This window comes from Choristoneura fumiferana, chromosome 9, assembly GCF_025370935.1.
Source record: "Choristoneura fumiferana chromosome 9, NRCan_CFum_1, whole genome shotgun sequence".
Classification (NCBI taxonomy): domain Eukaryota; kingdom Metazoa; phylum Arthropoda; class Insecta; order Lepidoptera; family Tortricidae; genus Choristoneura; species Choristoneura fumiferana.
Genome location: NC_133480.1, coordinates 3,378,215 through 3,398,474, shown reverse-complemented (window position 1 = coordinate 3,398,474; position 20,260 = coordinate 3,378,215). Strand labels below are relative to the sequence as shown.

Below are 20,260 nucleotides of genomic sequence, written 5' to 3'. Positions count from 1 at the left end.
ATGGTGGTAGCAATCCGGGCGGACCTTGCACAAGGTCCTACCACCTGCAAAATGTTTATGGTTTCAATAGATGAATTTGAATATAAAGTTTTATCTAATTTATATCAGACCACTCTGTATAGTGTAACGTCACTTCATACGAAAGTAAAAGTAGATTAGATTAGATTTTTAGAAAAATATGGCTCTGTCCATTGGAGGATAATTTTGCCAGTGTCTAGTAGGTTTTGCCGTTGTACGGTAAAAAAAATCTAGAAAACGAAATATAATGGGAAATGGTGGATGAACGATCAAAAGTAAAAGTAAAGTATTTTATTTATTTATTTTTCTCTTAATGGCGGCCATAAGCTTGGGCCAATGTCAGTAAAATTAAAGATAAATATATTCTTCTTATGCACGTTTACGGTGATTGTAGTTTTTGCACTTGATAGCAAAATTCCAGAAACCACACGGAGACCACTTGCGCATTAAAAAATGTCAGACACGAGAGCAATATAGAATTTTGTGATCACTGTTCACTGTAAGGTTGATCGCCGCATAAACACTATCAAAATTATACTTCAACTAGCCAAAGAAGCAGAAATACCAAAATTAGATATCTTCTACATCCGCCATGTTCGAATGCTACAATCGAATCAAGTAAAGTATTTGCTAAGTTGTCACTTGAAGATGTACTCTGTGACTGCGTGTCACCTGGTAGATGAATATACTGTCAAACGAGTGCGAATCTCTTACATAGTAATGATTATATAATCATCCGTCCGGCAATGACCTTGCACAAGGTCCTACCACCTGCAAAATGTTTATGGTTTCAATAGATGAATTTGAATATAAAGTTTTATCTAATTTATATCAGACCACTCTGTATAGTGTAACGTCACTTCATACGAAAGTAAAAGTAGAATAGATTAGATTTTTAGAAAAATATGGCTCTGTCCATTGGAGGATAATTTTGCCAGTGTCTAGTAGGTTTTGCCGTTGTACGGTAAAAAAAATCTAGAAAACGAAATATAATGGGAAATGGTGGATGAACGATCAAAAGTAAAAGTAAAGTAAAGTATTTTCACCGCTATCGTTTCTTCTTGCTGTCAGTTGTCACTTGAAGATGTACTCTGTGACTGCGTGCCTGACTATGACTGGTAGATGAATATAGCGACTGTCAAACGAGTGTCGAATCTCTTACATAGTAATGATTATATAATCTGTGGTAATGGTAATGGTTGAAATAAATCGCGTTTTCCTGTATTCATGGTCAAGTTTAGAAAATGTACGAAGTGTGTCTCTATTTTATAATCAGTCAGTTACACTTCTATAGTAGCTTCTAGAAAGCTTGGATCTTAAAATAGGTAGTATATTTGTTGTTTTTAAACTAGAGACATGCTAATGACACGTAATAATTGTTAAATAATTAATTAATAAAAACAAATGTGTATTTACTAACGAAAATGCTGTTTCATTAACAATAACTTTGTTTTTTTAATCTGCACGCTCTGTTGATTTTGCCCGGACTACCTTTCCTTTTCTCTTTACCTTTTTTTTCTTAGTTTTTTCTCCTATTATTTTGCCCCTAAATGTTAATCCAGAAATAGTCTTGTTTGAAGTCAAGAATTTGGCTCTCATTATAAATAAGTATTAAGAAAAGATGAAACACCTAAAGCTACACAGCAGAGAAACTACCACGGATATATGAAATATCTTCGCTAGGAGTGCAAATATAACACATGCAAATAATAAATATCATAACAACACACTTGACGCCAATTGATCTAGTCTCCAAAGAAACAAAGCTTGTGTTATGGGTAATAGACAACGGATAAACAAATATAAATAGATAGATACATACTTAAGTACATATGGCTCAAGACTCGAGAGGAAACATTTATATTTCCACACAAACATTTGCCTCGACCGGAGATCGAACCCGGGATCTCAAGCTTCGTAGTCAGGCTTAACTACTCGTCTATGTAAATAAACATCTTACAATTAACATACGTAACTGTTTACTATTTCCTGTTTACTTAGAGCTACTTAACATCTGATACGGTTTTCTTCTACCAGAAATATCCACTCTATCTAATCTGGTTAGATACGGTAAGCTACGTTTCCTTTTAATATTATTACTTAGTCTACATTCACACTTACCAAAATTGTTGCTCTTAAAAAATCCCTTCGCAGCTAGCATGATGTACAAATAACAAGAAATTTGCATGCACTATTTAATTCACTTAAAAATCGCTGCTATATTATCGAACCAACTGATTCGTGACCCATTTGAAACCTTTTCACATAAAATGTCATGGACATGGCTTTGCCATAGAAGTATGGATTGTAGAGGGAAGAATATAGATTCTTCTCTCTACAATTTAGCATATACTTAAAAGCAAAATCATTATGACACTGTGATAACGTAGTATGGATCCGAATTCAAATCGTTCGATATGTACATCAAGCAAGATAGTAACACTACTAATAAACTAATACATCTGAAGTTGATTCCAAATATTTAGTCCCAAATACCTCTTTTACAGACAAACCTGCCACAGCTGAAATTTTTAGCAGCGAAGCAACACCTCTTGGTAATAAGATAATATATTTTTTATACTAACATTAGGTATAAAGAGACGAAAGTTAGAAGTGAATGCTTTAGAAAAGTAACTGAAATTATGTTTAACAATTTTAGACTTATTTACAAATTCAAAACTTCAAGACAGTTAATACACACACATGAAAAAGTCTTGGAATACTCACTATCCCTAGACAAATTTGATGTTTTGACTCAAAAGTAAAATGAGTTGAAATGTCTGGTAGGTCGTGTCAGATATTTTTTCACGCTCCGCTGTGGCAGATATTAATGCAGGTGACCTACACTTCGAATATTCACTTAGTGTTATACTTATGCATCATATCCCATTCTAACCCATAGACGTGCAAGAGGGACAGTTGCTTAGCAAACGCTAGTAAACCTTATATACTTAGCTCAAACTACCCAGCACGCAGCAATAAATATAGCAATACCTTATTTCCGAGAGCCATAATGCCATATTATTATTATTTATGTCAATAAAACAGTAGGATTAGGTCAACAGACTATTAGGACTATATGAATGAAGAGACTTTTATGACTAGGTCAAGGTTCTCTATCGTTTGTATGTATGTAAACTCTTACTGTACAAAAGAAAATAAACAAAATACAATTGACAAACTTTGAGATACTTGTACAAAGGCGGATTTATCCCTGTAAGGGATTGTTCCTTTTTTTGCTTAAGTTTCATAATGCACTATGTATCGTTGCCATTTAGTGATTCATTTCGGGAACAGTTTGTTTTTTACCCGACTGCAAGGTGTGGTATTGTTCAGAATTGTTATTAGGTAAACTGTTACCTAACCTAACCTACTGCGTTCTATAAGAAGATATTACTTAATTAAAAAAATCTTGAAAACCTTTCATTTATTAAATGGCAAACATTGTTATGGCAACGAAAGGACACTAGGACAGCCCACAGACCGTTAATTTTGGTTAGTAGACTAAATATTAGGAATAAGTCAAGAGCCATGGATTATTTGGTCTAAATCTAAACTGTTTTGCCTTGAGTCGCCTCAAGGGCCAAGGACACTAGGTCCTTGCATTTTAGCTGCAGCCCATTAGAAGTAGGTTAGTTTACCATTTAATCTAAATAAATCAATAGATTATTAGGACTAGGTCAATAGACCTACAAAACCTAAGCCCGGGTAAAATCTTCAGAGGTACCCATACAACGTCGTGACATCCGTCTCTCTCCAGCGGAGTTCGTCCACCACGACTACGGGAAAATGGAGGCGTTTCTTCAGGACTTGAGCGCTATGTACCCGAGCATTACGAGGCTGACGAGCATCGGCAAGAGTGTGGAGGGCCGGGAGCTGTATGTGCTTGAAGTTACAAGGGACCCCGGGCGGCATATACCTGGTGAGTGTTTTTTGGGTCCATATCGGCTCGCAGAACTGTTCAAAGTCAGATCAGAATGTAATGTTTGTCATAACTCTCTTTTTTTTCTCTGAAACCATTAATTGTTCAGAATTTTTATAAAGCAAACATAACCTAACCTACAGTTAGGTACCTATAGGATGACCATAAAAATTCAGAAAAATTTACCGTTTCAGCGGGTAAGAAATTATGACTAACAAAAATTCTGACAAAAAGAAAGAAACAAAGAAACAATACATTTATTCACATTCACAAAGGCACACAAATACAACAAAATAAAAATAATAATAACAATATACTGTAAACACAAATAAAACAAAAAAGAAATACAAAAATAAAAATTCACGATTTTGTGTGTCTCCGCAAGTGAAACCAAGCTAAATAAATGCTTGTAAAACCATCAATGTTATGTGACACGTCATATCAAAATTAAACAAACATTTGTCCAAACAGGCAAGCCGGAGTTCAAATACGTCGCCAACATGCACGGCAACGAAGTGGTTGGCCGCGAGCTACTGCTAATGTTGGCCAAACATTTGTGCCAACAATACGTGGCTGGGGACGAGCGCATCCAACGTTTGCTCAACGACACTAGAATTCATCTGCTGCCGAGTATGAACCCAGACGGGTATGAGAAGAGTCACGTTGGTAAGTGTAAGATTCATAGAGCTGGCATGAATTAATTAAATGAATTAATGAGTTGAATGAAAGTAAGTATAGGTTTGTTCACAAGTGCTGGAATGAATGAATTGAATGAAAATAAGTAGGTGTAGATTGTTTCACATACATGAATGAATTTAATGAAAATGAGTATAGGTTGAGTCACATAAGCTGGCAGGAATGAATTGAATGAAAGTAAGTACAGGTTGATCCACAAGAGCTGGCATGAATGAATTGAATGAAAGTAGGTAAGTATCGGTTGATCCACAAGAGCTGGCATGAATGAATTGAACGAAAGTAAGTATAGGTATTGGTGTAGCGGTATAGCACGCGGCACGGAATGCCGAGGACCTGGGTTCGATTCCCAGCGCTGGTCTTATTTTTACTGGTTTTTCTGTGCATCTGTATTTCAGTTTGTATTTTCGATAAGTATAGGTAGGTTGATTCACAAGAGCTGGCATGAATGAATTGAACGAAAGTGAGTATAGGTTGATTTACAAGAGCTGGCATGAATGAATTGAACGAAAGTAAGTATAGGTTGATTTACAAGAGCTGGCATGAATGAATTGAACGAAAGTGAGTATAGGTTGATTTAAAAGAGCTGGGATGAATGAAAAGAACGAAAGTAAGTATAGGTTGATTTACAAGAGCTGGCATGAATGAATTGAACGAAAGTGAGTATAGGTTGATTTACAAGAGCTGGCATGAATGAAATGAACGAAAGTAAGTATAGGTTGATTTACAAGAGCTGGCATGAATGAATTGAACGAAAGTAAGTATAGGTTTATTTACAAGAGCTGGCATGAATGAATTGAACGAAAGTAAGTATAGGTTGATTTACAAGAGCTGGCATGAATGAATTGAACGAAAGTGAGTATAGGTTGATTTACAAGAGCTGGGATGAATGAATTGAACGAAAGTAAGTATAGGTTGATTTACAAGAGCTGGCATGAATGAATTGAACGAAAGTAAGTATAGGTTGATTTACAAGAGCTGGTATGAATGAATCGAACGAAAGTTATGAGTAATGACACTTGTTACTGAGTGCTGCTCTTATACAGGAGCCTCCTTAAACAAATAATTTGTAAAGAAATAAACGATTAGTACCTGGGCGACCGAGCAGCTCGGGCTAACTCGTTAATAAGCTAAGATTGATTTTTTGGAATCTTTTTGTATTTTTTATTTCAATTCCAAATTTTTTTTTACTTTTACGGTCATCCCGTAAAACCGAAATTGGTGATGATGATGACCATCAGTGGTGTAGCGGTATAGCACGCGGTACGGATTACCGAGGACCTGGGTTCGATTCCCAGTGATGGTCTTATTTTTCTGTTTTTTCTGTGCATCTATATTTCAGTTTGTATTTTCAATTTCGTTAATAAGCGTTTTCCCGGAGATAAGACCAAGCTAGATCGATTTGTCATCCCCAAAAACCCCTACATACCAAATTTCATCGAAATCGTTGGAGCCGTTTCTGATTATGTAAGTTACAGGGGCTGTTTCACCATCCATTGATTAGTGTTAACTGACGGTTAAATGTGATGCCGTCTCCGTCTATTCGAACAAAACAAATAGAGACGGCATCACACCTAACCGCTAGTTAACACTAATCAATGGATGGTGAAACAGCCCCTTATACATTCAATAAATCATTACATTATAATTTACATAAATGTCAGTTATAAGAATTTGTATTGAAATCGTCAAAGGTAATAAGATTCTAAGAATTACCTGCCTCAATATTTGAAGTACATTATTTATATAGTAACTTACATACTACACCACAAAAGAAAAAAGGTTAATAAAAAAAAGGTGTAGGTTAAAAGGTTATAAGATTGATTCGAATAACCTTTGTATTTAATTAGTATCTAATCGTGTTCTTTTCTCCAGGTGACTACAAAAGTACAGTGGGCCGCGAGAACGCTCACGGCATCGATCTAAACAGGAACTTCCCGGACCAGTTTGGGCCGACTTCGGTTAGTACCTGTCACTATATTTACACTACAATCAAAGAAATAACCTAACCAACAAAAAATTGGAAGACCCCCGACTTTGTCACTTCAAAGTTCAATATCTCAAAAACGGCTTAACCGATTTTAATGAAACATGACTAAGAACTATCGCTGGAAAACCTGATTTCAATTAAAAAAACCGCATTCAAATCGGTCCACCCGTTTAAGAGCTACGGTGCCACAGACAGACAAACACACATAGCGGTCAAACTTATAACAGCCCTCCTTTTGCGTCGGGGGTTAAAAAGAAAGAAAATAATTTATTTATAACAGCAGTGACACATACACAGGTTAGAAAAATACATAGTTGCCGTTACAAAAAGGTCTCGGCTCAGCATATCGCTGGCAAATGACAGTTTGTGTTTGCTAGACATAGAATACTCGTACTCACTTCTACAAAATATAAAAAAGTTAATACGCTGAGGGGCTGTTTCACCATCCATTGATTAGTGTTAACTGCCGGTTAAATGTGATGCCGTGTCTACTTGTTTTGTTCGAATAGACAGAGACGGCATCACATTTAACCGCCAGTTAACACTAATCAATGGATGGTGAAACAGCCTCTGAGTCTACTTTAACCTGGATCCTGTCCTTCGATCCTGTTATCCTGGAAGATGACAGATTAAAGCTGGTTCACACGTATTAAGTTATCAAGTAGTTAACTAAATTTTAACTTAAATTTAAGCGACTTAAAGTGTGTAAACAATTAATTTACTCGTAAGTAATAAAATAAGTTATAATTAAGCGTGCAAGTGAACAAGTAAATTAGAATTTCGGCTACTTTTCAGTTAATTGGGTGGGCGTGAATTATCACTTGACACGTTTGGACAGGCACGATTTAGTTAAAAGTTAGTTAAGTGTATAAGTTTGGCGGAGCGGTCGCGTCCGTAAGTTCTTGTGTTTGAAGGAGAGAAAACAAGATCTTTTTTAAAAATGTCGAAGTGGTCAGAAGACAGTTGGTCGTCCATCTTGGGCTAACTAAAGAACTTAGTTGTTGCGAACGTGTAAACGCTTACTTAAAATTAAGTCACTTAAAATAGAGGGAATGGGAGCTGGCACTGCCAAGAGCGCAATCAGCGGTATCGGCAATTTTTGAAAAAATATTAGTTTTTCTTTTACAAATATACAATTTTACTTGCAAATGTGATGAAAAACATTGTATGTCGCACGGGCGGTACTGAGAAATACGAACGACTTCGGGCTTCTAATAGACTCTCGTTCGTAATTCCTTATTTACCGCCCTTAAGACACAATGTACTATTGCAGGACAACCAAAAAATGGAGCCGGAAACTAAGGCGGTGATAGACTGGTCGCTGTCCATCCCTTTCGTGCTGTCGGCCAACTTGCATGGCGGCTCGCTCGTGGCCAACTACCCTTATGATGGCAATCCGGACATGCGCAGTGGGGAGGCGCTACTGGCACCCGACAACGCCGAGTTTGAGCACCTCGCGCATCTTTACTCTAACGTGAGTGTCTTAACCTAATCCTATGGCACCACCAGTGGAGAGTGGTTTGTAATATGCATAATAGTGTAGTATCTAAGAGGCATATGAGTAGACCCGATTAGAACGCTCAGCCACCTTTGGTTGGACCTAGAAAGCTGATTCACGTTTTTGGGCATTTTCAAAAAAAGTGTACCCTCTTGTGAAAAAATTTAATAAATGTTTCAGAAAAGGTACACTTTTTTTGAAAACGCCCTTTTAAGATGTTAACAAGGAACAAGAAAGGATTTTTCGAAATTCTACCCTTAAGAGGGTGACAAGGGGGTTGAAGGTATGTATGAAAGTCCGTCATACATTCCCGACCGTTGACGACCGGATGGCCAAGTGGTTAGAGAACCTGACTACGAAGCTTAAGGTCTCGGGTTCGATTCCCGGCCGGGGCAGATACTTGTGTTAATAATACGAATGTTTGTTCTCGGGTCTTGGATGTTTAATATGTATTTAAGTATATATTTATCTATATAAGTATGTTTATCCGTTGCCTAGTATCCATAGTACAAGCTTTGCTTAGTTTGGGACTAGGTCGATTGGTGTCAAGTGTCCACTGATATTTATTATTATTATAATATATTTACATATTATACTCCTCTGAGAACTCAATCAGAAAACGAAAAAAACGATCGTAGAAAGTAAATCTATGTTACCCCTAAATGAATTTGTTACAGACCCACCACAAGATGCACTTGGGTTTGCCGTGCAAGGGTTTCCCGGAGCGGTTCCCCGACGGGATCACGAACGGTGCCAAATGGTGAGTCCCGTGGATTATTCTGGAGACAAATATTGAGCTAATGCCCACTTACCACTAAACAAAAATTATAGTACAAAATTTAAGCAACTACAAAAAACCATGAAAATAAATTTATACTAGTTTGAAGATGGTGTCTAAGCAAGAGCCTGCAGGAGTGATAGAAGTCTTATAGATAGTATGGAGGTGAGGTTAGGGTTGCCATATGAAAAATGAAAAGTCCTGACTTTTCTTGTAACAGAGATTTGACCCAGGTCACTGCGCCACGACACTTCCATTGTGACACAAAAATGATTCATACAAATGTATGATCAATTTTCGTGTCACAATGAAAAAAAAAATTTTTCTAACTAATTACGTTAAGATGTGCAACTCTTCACCCTTTGATTACTAAGTAATTGAAACCAAATAACATAATTATGTATTGATTAGTTACTACTTAATTTAACATTTCACTCATAAAAAACGGTGTAATGCACTATCATGAAAGCAATTTTTTTTTAATCGGCTACTTGGTAAATCCTGACGCATGGCAACCCTAGGTGAGGTAGAGCACTATAGGTCCAGTCCTACTGGCTCTCGCAGATACAGCTAGGTTTTTTGTATGTCTCCAGGGTTTTCTCAGGAAACATGAGAATGTTATGAGAACCGTTAAACTTTGCATAAGTATATATGTAGCAGTTTTTTTATCGCATAGGTACGTGTTAGCTGGCGGTATGCAGGACTGGAACTATCTTCACACCAGCGACATGGAGCTGACGCTGGAGCTGGGCTGCTTCAAGTTCCCCCCCGCTGAGGACCTGCCCTCCTACTGGGAGGACAATCGGGAGGCGCTCATCGCTTACATCGAAGAGGTAAACACTTTCAGTGATGACCTGTGGCTCTGAGACGTGGTAATTGGTTGGACTCTTGGAGACGCAACGAGCGAAGGAGAGAGCTATGCTCGGAGTTTCTTTGCGAGATAGAATCCGTAATACCGAAATTCGCTGCAGAACTAAAGTTACCGACATAGCACGAAGAATATGCACGATGAAGCGGCAATCTACCGGCCACATCGGTCGAAGAACAGATAACCGTTGGCGGTGAAAATTTCTTGAGTAACGTCTATGAACCGAAGACGAAGCGGAAGGCCTCCCGCTAGGTGGACTGTCGAGATCGCGAGTGTTGCGTGCAACCGGTGGATGCAAGTGGCCTGTAGCTGTTCTAAAGAGAAGGCTTTTGTTTAACAGTGGAGGTCTTCCGGGTGATGATGAAACGGCTTAAATAAATAATGGGGAAGAGGCGCCTATTACAACTCCCTTGCATCCTAATCAAACCAATCTTGTAAAAGAACCACGGATTGGTTCGAAACATGTCGGGTAAATAACGTCAATTGTAGCGGTATTTTTACGTCGCGTGCTTCAAATATAATGTATACTTTTGGGTCGCCAGGCAACAAAGTTAGGAACAGCTGCTCCAGGTGATCATGTCGTCCTTCGTATTTGCAGGTCCACAGAGGCGTGAACGGTTTCGTCCACAGCCACATAGGGGGCGCCCTCGGCGGCGCCCGGATCACCGTGGCCGGCATCGACCACGCCGTCCGCTCGGCCGCCGACGGCGACTACTGGCGGTTACTGCCGCCCGGTACGCACAGCATCACCGCCAGCAAGCCCGGGTGAGTCGCATATGACGCGCGAGGCGGAGCTCCTATTTCACATTTTAATTTCGCCGTAAACAATATCCTGTGCCCTTTTTCATTTCTGTTCTTTTTAAAGTTTATTCGAAACAAATAATAGATAAAGCAATAACAAGAAAATATGAACAAAAATGAGAATACTTACTTATAAAATACTAAAACTGACAAATATTTGTTTGTGCCCGAAATAAAATGCGGAGTCCTCGGGTAGAGCCAGCGCTGGTCTTCCGGCGTGAGCATTTTTTGGGTTTTATACGACACATGTTTATCATCATACTCGTCATTATCACGGCCTATATACGTCCCACTGCTGGGCACATGCCTACTCTCAGAATGAAAGGGCTTGGGCCGTAGTTTCCACGTGGGCCCAGTGCGGATTGGGAACTTTACAAAAACAATTGAATTGCTTCGCAGGTTTGCGCAGGTTGCACGATGGTTTTCCTTCACAGTAATGCTCGTGGTAAATCTTAAATGTACAGTCGAGTTCATAAACTTCTGAGCAAACTTTGATCAAAAATATGTGAACACGACTCTATTGTTAACGGCGTAGAAGCGTGTTCAGATATTTTTGAACAAATTTTTGCTCAGAAGTTTACGAACTCGACTGTACGCACATGAGTTTCGAAAAACTCAAGAGGAACGCCCCGGGTTTGAATCCACGATCTTCTGCTTGAAAGGCCATAGGTGAAAACACTATATCACCATGACTTTTAGTAATAATAATAATACATTTTAGTACATTACAAAATATGAAAATCGACGTAATTGCGTCGCAGATATACCAATTCATAACTAAAACTAACTAAAGTCCAATTACACCATGAGGCGGAGCTCCTATTTCAAATTTTAATTTCACCTAAATAAAGGTATAACTTTCCTTGTTGACAGTTACGAGAGCGTGACAGAAACTGTCACGGTGCCAGTAAACGGCTCGGTCAGCCTCAACTTTACACTGATGCCGGATGACCCACAGCACTGGTCCTCCGCTTACGACTTCCGGTAAGTTGACAGCTGTCATGTTCTAGCGTCTTTTATGCCATTTTGATACAGACTGGCCAACTTATATGTGAATTGAAAGAGTTTTAATGTCGTTCGCATAAAGTGTAGCGTTAGTGTAAGCGTTGCATTACATTGCGGCGCTCGATTGACCACTATAAAGTCGTTCGCTTTATAGAATCTCAATGTAATACAACTTGCACGATTTTTCTTGCTATTCTATACAATAATGTAATGTCCGAATCGTCGTTTGTCATAATTTTTTTCCCACTGAAATGTGAAATTTTTCTGATTTTTTTTCATTCTCAGGGGACGGACAAAAATTGCGGATGACGTAAAAATTACGTAATCTTGCACACAAGATGATGTTTTTGTTTAAACTTCCGTGTGACATGTAGTAACAAAGTAGCATTAATGAGGTAACAAAATAATCGTAAATAAAGCAATGGAATTCAGTGAATAAAATAAATTTCATATCGTTTAATAAAGAGGTTGATAAATGATAAGTGATAATTGTTTATGAAACTCAAAAATACTATTTGAGATCATTCTATAAGTGGTTTGACGTCATCGGCACTTTTGGCGGACCCCTGGTCATTCTATAGAAAACTATAGGTTAGGTTTTTTTTTATGACAATTTTGAACAATTATTGGATTCAGAGAAAAAGAGTGATGACAAACGATCATTCTGACAAACATAACATTCGGACTTTCAACAAGTATGCGAACCGATATGGATTGTTGGTCAGCCTGTTAAATAATACAATGCGACAAAGTTCTTAATGAATGAAAGTGTCAAATTGTCTTTTTTTTTTTATTGTCTTTATATTAACAACTAGTGGTTCTAAATAATATTATACAAAATTTCCTTGTTTAAAAAAATATTAAATACTAATTTAGTACAAACACATTAAAGCGAAAGTGCTCTTTGATATAGAGGTAGAAAATTTGAATAAGAGTATTTTTTTTAAATGCATACTTTGAAGCTACGAACATGAGGTTGGTTTAACATACACATAATTATGGCATACACGTGGAAATGACATCGCTTTGCCACCATTTTGATTTTGCTTTATATTTTTAAACTATGTAATATACTATTATGTGTTGTGTTTGCAACATAGCTTTGCATTGTGTGTTTGAACTGTAATAAGTTGTATTTATATATTCAATATTAAAATAAAAAATTATATTTATACGAGTCTAGGTATGCTCACCTGTTTCGGGCCAGCCTGTGGCCCTTTCTCAAGGTGTGCTAGTACATCCAATCGAGAGCTATGAACATGTAATGCATACCTCGACTAAATACGTGAGTGCATTGCATTATGTATTTGTATGGCTTGATTTTTTGTCATTCAATTTTGTATTGTACGATTCACATACAGTGCATCCGAGTATCATAGTAATTTTTATGTTGAAAGGGCATATGTTTAATAAACACTTTTAAGATAGCTCTTGTATTAAAATCTTACTTACTGAACTTTATGCCGTCTGCTTAAGGCTCAGTTTAGCTTACATATCGATTGAAGATACGACATTTTTTCAGGTCATTGACGATAACTTATATTAAATGATATATCATGTCCGAAATTAAACTTACTTTTATTACTATATTTAAGGACCTAATTAAGCATTCATAGACGCAAAAAATTGTTTGTGTGTGTGTGTGTGTGTGTTTCTTAAGCTTTTTAATACTTGATATGTCGCTCATTTGATACAATACATTTTACTTTCATGTTTTCTAAGTTTGAATGAAAATATACCTTATTATCTATTCATAAGGTTCAGACGAACTTACCCCGACTGACCAGAGGCCGTATTGTCTAACGCGCTGACGTTCGCAATCCCATTCACCATCTCTTTCTACCCTCGTCTTATGCCTTGTGACAGAAAGAAGTGGTGAAAACGATTGTGATTCTACGGGGCTGTTTCACCACCCATTGATTAATTTTATTTAACGGATAAATGTGATGAAGTCTCCGTCTATTCGAACAAAACAAACAGAGACGGCATCACATTTATCCATCAGATAAATTTAAACAATGGATAGAAACAGGGGGTTAGTGCGTTAGACAATAAGACCGGTTTCATCCGATATTTACTTACACTACTTACTATTATTTAATTTAATCTTTTCATGTTTCTAACTATGTATTTTTATCATATTTTGTCATGTATATTTAATACGTTAGCTTTTAACGTGTTTTCTTGAATAAATGTATTTGCATTGCACGCATGTTTATCTATTATTGCACTAACTGTCTCTTATTATTAATATTGACTCTTTATAAAAATACAGTTTCCAGATATTTAGCCTTTGTTTCTGTATGTGTGTTCATGAATAAACCATAGAAATAAGTATATAAATAAATATACAACAATTGCTCGTTTAAAGATATTAACATTACATTATAATTAACATAGCGTATGGAGATCTCTAATTGAGTTTTATCTTCCGTCCACAACTTGTTTATCAAAGAAAATTGACGTTCGACGAGCGATCATATGTGGCTATATCTTTTTCTGTAAACAGGCAACTTTTGCGTCACTGACTTGTTTTTTGAGACACCTCGACAGTGTTTCCGAGACCGGGACTGTCCCGTTCAAAACGGGACTCATGGTCACATTAGATATGCATCTCCGTAAAGCAACTCCGTTATAATGATGGGTTGACAGATCCCATATCATTTCCTAAGATGTTTAGAGTTAGATAGCGGTAAAAAAACAAGAAGATGACCTGTATGTATTACGAGTACTAACGTGTCCGTATAGGAAAGCGATACCTGCTGAGCTGGCAACGTTGCATTTTTGTTAGTTTTTCTCGATTATTCCATAAAAATTTAATGAAAATTAAAAATGTAGTCTGTTAGAACTGTTCTTAATATATAAGTTAATGTGTCTACTCTAATAATTATGCGTGATAGACTTTTATTTGCTTTAAAAACCGTTAATAAACATTTGTTCGTTTTAAGTGATATATCAATTCTGTACATACAACAGTCATCTTCTTAAGTTTAACATCCCTGTAAAATTTAGATACGTTGCTCATGTAAGAAAAGGAAACGAAAATAAATATATTTTTCGATGAATTTTTAATTTACTTTGTTTTGCTATCTTTATAGTTGTGAAATAAAAAAAATGCCAAGGTTCTTCAGCGCATCCTAGTCAATGTTGGTTTTTTTTTGAAAGCGCCGGTAGTATAAAAAGTGACATGTAAAAGTGCCCTTTGCAGAATAAAAGTTTTGATTTAGATTTACCCACTCGACATACAATTTCAAGTAAGTTTCAATTAGTTCCAATATGCTCCAGTAAGCTTCGTTTTGCCACTTAATTAGACTTTCAGGATGGAAACAGAAAACTGATTGGAAATCAGATTCCCTTTGGGAGCGTAGGTGCGGATCCTACCGACTGCGCCATGTTAAAGATGTCAATAAAAGACGGCTGCTGGATACAGACTGAACTATATCCTCCTGGGTCCTCGCGTACTTTATAAAGGACCAATTAACACTAAGAATAACGGCCGAATGTACTTCATAAAGTACAAATTGTTCAGATCAGATTTATTCTCAAGAAAACATTAATATCTAAGGCGTATTATAAAGTTAATGATTATGTGATGGACAGGGATATTTGGAAATAATTCCGATCCGCATTAGCGATCCCTTCAAATAGCGAACTTACTGTGTTAAAAATAAAGTTGTGTTAAATACTTGTGATGTACAGATATCATTTAATAATATTCTAAATCTGTTTAAAAAAATATACCTCGTTGAGTTTCTTGCCGGTTTTTCCGAATCGGTGGTAGATTTTTTTTTACATTCATAAGTGCTTGTTATAGCCTAAATTTAATAAAGATATTTTGACTTTGATTTCATTGAATAAAGAATTTTAAAATAATACCCAAAATAACAAAGCAGGTCAACCACGTCTAGGTCTTAAGCACTAAGTTTGTTTAAAAACGTTAGGACTCAGGAGGCTATTTTTATTTCATTAATACCTTCACATAATATAATATCTAAACTACCTATAATGAATAATTACATCCCTCGTTCTTTAGAGTGTTTAGAGCATTGTCCTTACATTATTTTGTCTTTTTTTGTTTGCTTTCAATCTTATAAGTCAACACACCTTCCACTTCCAATGCTTCCGACCCACTGTCAGGTTTTTGGGGTAAAACTGAATAAAACGACATCGAAAATACAAACTGAAATATAGATGCACAGAAAAACCAGAAAAATAAGACCGGCGCTGGTCTTATTTTTCTGGTTTTTCTGTGCATCTATATTTCAGTTTGTATTTTCGATATAGGTTTTACGGGATGACCGTAAAAGTAACAAAAAAATTGGAATTGAAATAAAAAATACAAAAAGATCCCAAAAAAACAATCTGAATAAAACGACACTTGTAATAAACAAATTTGACTGTTATTTCCAGGGTGTTAGAGAACATAATGCACACGAAGTATCACACTCCACTGGAGATATACGCCCTGTTGGCCGAACTGGAGAACAAGTATCCGTCCATCGCAGAGTTCCGGTCCGGAGACAGCCTCACCACACTGGCGCTGCATCAGCTCAAAATGACTGACCAGGTAATAGGAAATATTACTGCAATGCTCTGCCGCCAGAAAGCAGCACTAGCACAAACCGTATGTAAACAGTTTTATGAATCTCTTAAATGTCTTCTTCAATGTCCGTAGGATGTCATAATATCATATTATTTCAATTTTTTTTTCGGTAATATAGCTCTATCGTTATTATCGACTAGCTTTTGCCCGCGGCTTCGCTCGCTTGGAATTCGGTTATCGCGCGCTGTTCCCTCGGGAACTGTGCATTTTCCCGGGTAGAAAGTAGCCTATGTCTATGTCGCCGACATGTTTCGGGCTAATCAGTAGCCCTTCCTCTTCGGAGCAACGCGACTCGGCGGCTGCTGCAACACGCCGCCGCTCTGCTCGCGCTACTACCCGACGAAACTGACACCGGCGCATAACTACCCGCGTTTTCGTCGTCATTTTCATTATAACTGTCATATGTAGGGTAGCACACAACACTAACATAGTCGCTCTGCAATGGTACGTTCACACTCACCGATGACGCAGCACTAGTATAAACTAAACTAAACTCGATTTAAGACGTGAGTTATCCTTGCCAATATATTTAATATGAGTGAGTCTCGCGGTAGTTTCATGATGTCCATATAGCTAAAACTTCAAAACTTCTGCCCCCAGGTCGGTGCCCCGGAAGAGACCAAACTCCACATGGCAATAATAAGCAACCTCTACGGCTCCCAACCGGTCGGTCAGGAGATGCTTCTAAACTTCGCTCGCCACATCGCGACCGCTTATGCCCTCGGGGAGCCGAGACACAAGCGGCTGTTGGAGAACGCCGTGCTGCACTTTATTCCGAATATAGACCCGCTTTATGAGAAGTTGCTGCGGCAGTTCAGCGGGGAACAGTGTCAGGTGAGGGCTTGTTTTTTTTTGCCTGTCAGATAGGGTGGCATTGCTGGGCAGAGGCCTCTTTGACTTCCACAACAGTAACTCTCGCTTGCCGTTCTTTAATTTATTTTATAATCCTTTTAATTGGAAAATGCAACAGTATGTGTGCGTGTGTGTGTGTGTTTTGAGGGGAAAAATACAATTACGTATCTTAGGGCTGGTGTTTTGCGCTCGTATGTCGGCCTTCTTACTCCCCACTGGGTCACCGTTAGGTATTTCATCGCGGGGGAAGGGCTTTGCAGCTTGCTTTTTGGCTACTCCTACTATTTACTCTACTACTTCTTCTTTCTTTACTACTATTTACTCTTGCTGTTTGGCTACCACTCGATTTAGCTCTCTCTTGGGTGCATAGCTCTCAGCACTGCCGTCGCCTAGGCGTTACTTTCGTCCCATGCCTCCTTCGTCTTCAGCATGACGAGAGTTAAATTTTCTGGGTAGGTTAGGTGTGTGTGTGTGTGTGTGTTTGTATCTTGGTGAGCCAAAGTACAAGCGATTACTGCGGAATGCCGTGATGCACTTTATGCCAAATATAGACCCGCTTTTGAGGGTTTTATATTTTTTCCAAGCTTTTATTTAACTTGCCCTGTATGTTTGTTGTTGTTGGACCAAGTCTTGCAAGTTCGTTTTGAGGGTGACACTATTTACTGGCCCGGATAATACCGACATGGAAATACCGACCCTGTTTTTCGTGTACACGCCCATGGAAGCTGACATGAGCTTCTATGGGCGTGTACACGAAAAACAGGGTCTGTATTATCCGGGCTGGTAAAGAGTGTCACCCCATTTTGACCCACTTCCAGCGCGACCACTTTTTAGCTGTTTAAATAAAATTTAACTGTTTTTATTTTCCAGCTTCTACCTCTAGAAGAAGAGTTTGGCGATAGTTTGTACAATTACATCACGAATAAGAATATAAACCCACTGTCTAACTACACCAGGGAAAAGGCGTTCGTGGAAGTGTTGAAAGCTGATAAATATGATATAGTTTTGGAGCTGTCGTCTGGTAAGTACTTCTTAAGATTATGTTCTCAAAAGAAAACAATTAAAAAGAGACTAAGGGCGCTGCTCCTAGTTAGCTCATGATCAATGTCCCGTTAGATGGCGCTGTTATCAATATTGCCTTTTTTCTGTTTATTTTTCGTAAATTATGAAGAATTATTTCACCAAAAACTAATGGCTGGTGTATCTAAGCGTAACCAATTTTTTGACTCCACACTCGAAATGAAATATTCCGCCAACGCCGCAAACAAGTTGCTTAACTTTGGTCGTCAATTAGGATTACGGCCGTATACGGGCACTAGGAGCTCACGCGCACACGCAAATAGACAGCGCCAGCTAGCGAAAGTCTATTGCGACTTAACTTTCTTTATGGATGATGCCATGATGGTAGTTTTTTTTTTAAATTTAAATACTGAAACTGAAAGTATACAGAATGGTACAGTTAGATCGGTCAGTCCATACTGACCGATCCCATGCAAGTCTAAAACTATAAGACCCATTTTGTTTTTTTTAGGAACTACGTCATAATAAAAAATTGTACTCATTTCGTGTATCAACCCATTGTATTGAAGAATAAAAGTAACAATATGCATAAGAATGCATCTCATTTTATGTTGAATACAATGCAGATTGAAATAACGCATTTAATTTATATGTAATGTAAAAATATATTAGTAAATTGTTACGCGAATTATGATACCTATATTATAATACTATCAGCGTGCATAATATTTTAACTACTACTTACTAGATTAAGGCCTTAATGGCGCCACAATATTTGGCAAAAACATATATATACTACGCTACTTATGCAGCAGCACTGTGTCTAGATAGATAGATATATATATAGAGTGCTGCTGCATAAGTAGCGTAGTAGAAATAAGCAACCTGAGATATGTATGCATAGGAAAAAATTGTGTCTTGATTCCTGTCCAGCGGTGGTGTAGCGCTTATAGCACGCAGCACGGATTGCTGAGGACCTAGGTTCTCTCTTTTCTGGGTTTTTCTGTCCATCCATGTCTCAGTTTGTATTTTCGATAGGAATGAGTTTTTCATTAACCAATCGAAACACTTCATTTACCTCGTCTCGCACATCTCATCTCTGTTGGAAACAGCTGAGCGGGGCGAGGTGAGGTAAATGAAGAGTTTCTATTGGTTAATGAAAAGCACATTCCTCGCAACACATCCTCGCACATTATTAGTGGAAACCCAGCTTTACACTCACGTTATATTCGCAGTCAGATTTTAATTCATCAATCCCGCAAGGAACACCAAATAAATAATCTATTCATCTTACAGGCACAGAAGACGTAGCCTACCCAGACCTATCCCGAAACCTACTCAAGCAGTTCGCCGAAAAGTACCAAGAGAATCGCTCCCCAACAGACAAGTTCGACTGCAGCCTGTCAAAAGGCAACGTGGTTCACGGGAACCTTCTAGACGTTATTTGCGAGAGGTTCGACACGCCGATCGTTTCTGTTGGGCTCAGCTGCTGTAAGATGCCGCAGGAAGAGGACATTGCGTACGTCTGGAGGAATAATTTGAGGGGGATTATGAAGTTTGTCGAACTGGCTAATACTGGTGAGTTTTTTTTAATTATTTATTGAATCAGGCGTTACTTTGCGGAGGTCCATATCAATGAACTAAAAGAATTTATTTGCTCACCCGCGACCTTATGATAATTAAGTTTATCCTCCTCCTCCACACTGTAAGAACACACACAAATCACACAAACCCATCTATCACCACCACCACACTACACTGACGCGTTTCGAACTCAACCAGAGCTCATCTTCAGAGCAACATAACCGTACACCATGCTACCAGATATTAGAACTGCATGAAATTCTTTTTGTTCATTTTTATAACTTCTTGTTTGTTTTCGCGCATTGAGTTTATTGTAAATATACACGGTTTATTTTTAAGCTCCCCCTGTTTGTATTTATCCTTTACCACGCACAAGTTAGACATCTATCTCTTTTAATATACACACATCAAAATTCTTGGGATACTCAATATACCCTAGGCACTTTTCGCACCTTTAAAATTAAACTGATACAATTCGAAATATTCACAGTTCCAAAATAAACTTTAAATAAAACATAATATGGTTGAATTTTAAAATAAGAAAATTTCGAATTATTTGAGTTTAATTTTAAAGGTGCGTTTTGATGAGTGATATGTGTGCGATTTAGTTTCGCATGTCGCTCTGTCT

At 37.7% G+C, this 20,260-nt stretch overlaps 1 protein-coding gene across 1 annotated transcript in view; it reads left to right on the top strand.

The window, feature by feature from the left end:
- Positions 1–20,260, top strand: part of svr (Carboxypeptidase D svr) — a 39,460-nt gene that overhangs the window by 15,074 nt on the left and 4,126 nt on the right. The window contains exons 7-19 of the mRNA XM_074091896.1: positions 2,526–2,573; positions 3,740–3,940; positions 4,412–4,606; positions 6,509–6,594; positions 7,897–8,097; positions 8,799–8,881; positions 9,576–9,732; positions 10,366–10,532; positions 11,442–11,552; positions 15,984–16,140; positions 16,777–17,010; positions 17,899–18,049; positions 19,345–19,626. Coding sequence (XP_073947997.1) covers positions 2,526–2,573; positions 3,740–3,940; positions 4,412–4,606; positions 6,509–6,594; positions 7,897–8,097; positions 8,799–8,881; positions 9,576–9,732; positions 10,366–10,532; positions 11,442–11,552; positions 15,984–16,140; positions 16,777–17,010; positions 17,899–18,049; positions 19,345–19,626 — 2,073 coding nt within the window. The remainder of the gene's footprint in view (positions 1–2,525; positions 2,574–3,739; positions 3,941–4,411; positions 4,607–6,508; positions 6,595–7,896; positions 8,098–8,798; positions 8,882–9,575; positions 9,733–10,365; positions 10,533–11,441; positions 11,553–15,983; positions 16,141–16,776; positions 17,011–17,898; positions 18,050–19,344; positions 19,627–20,260) is intronic.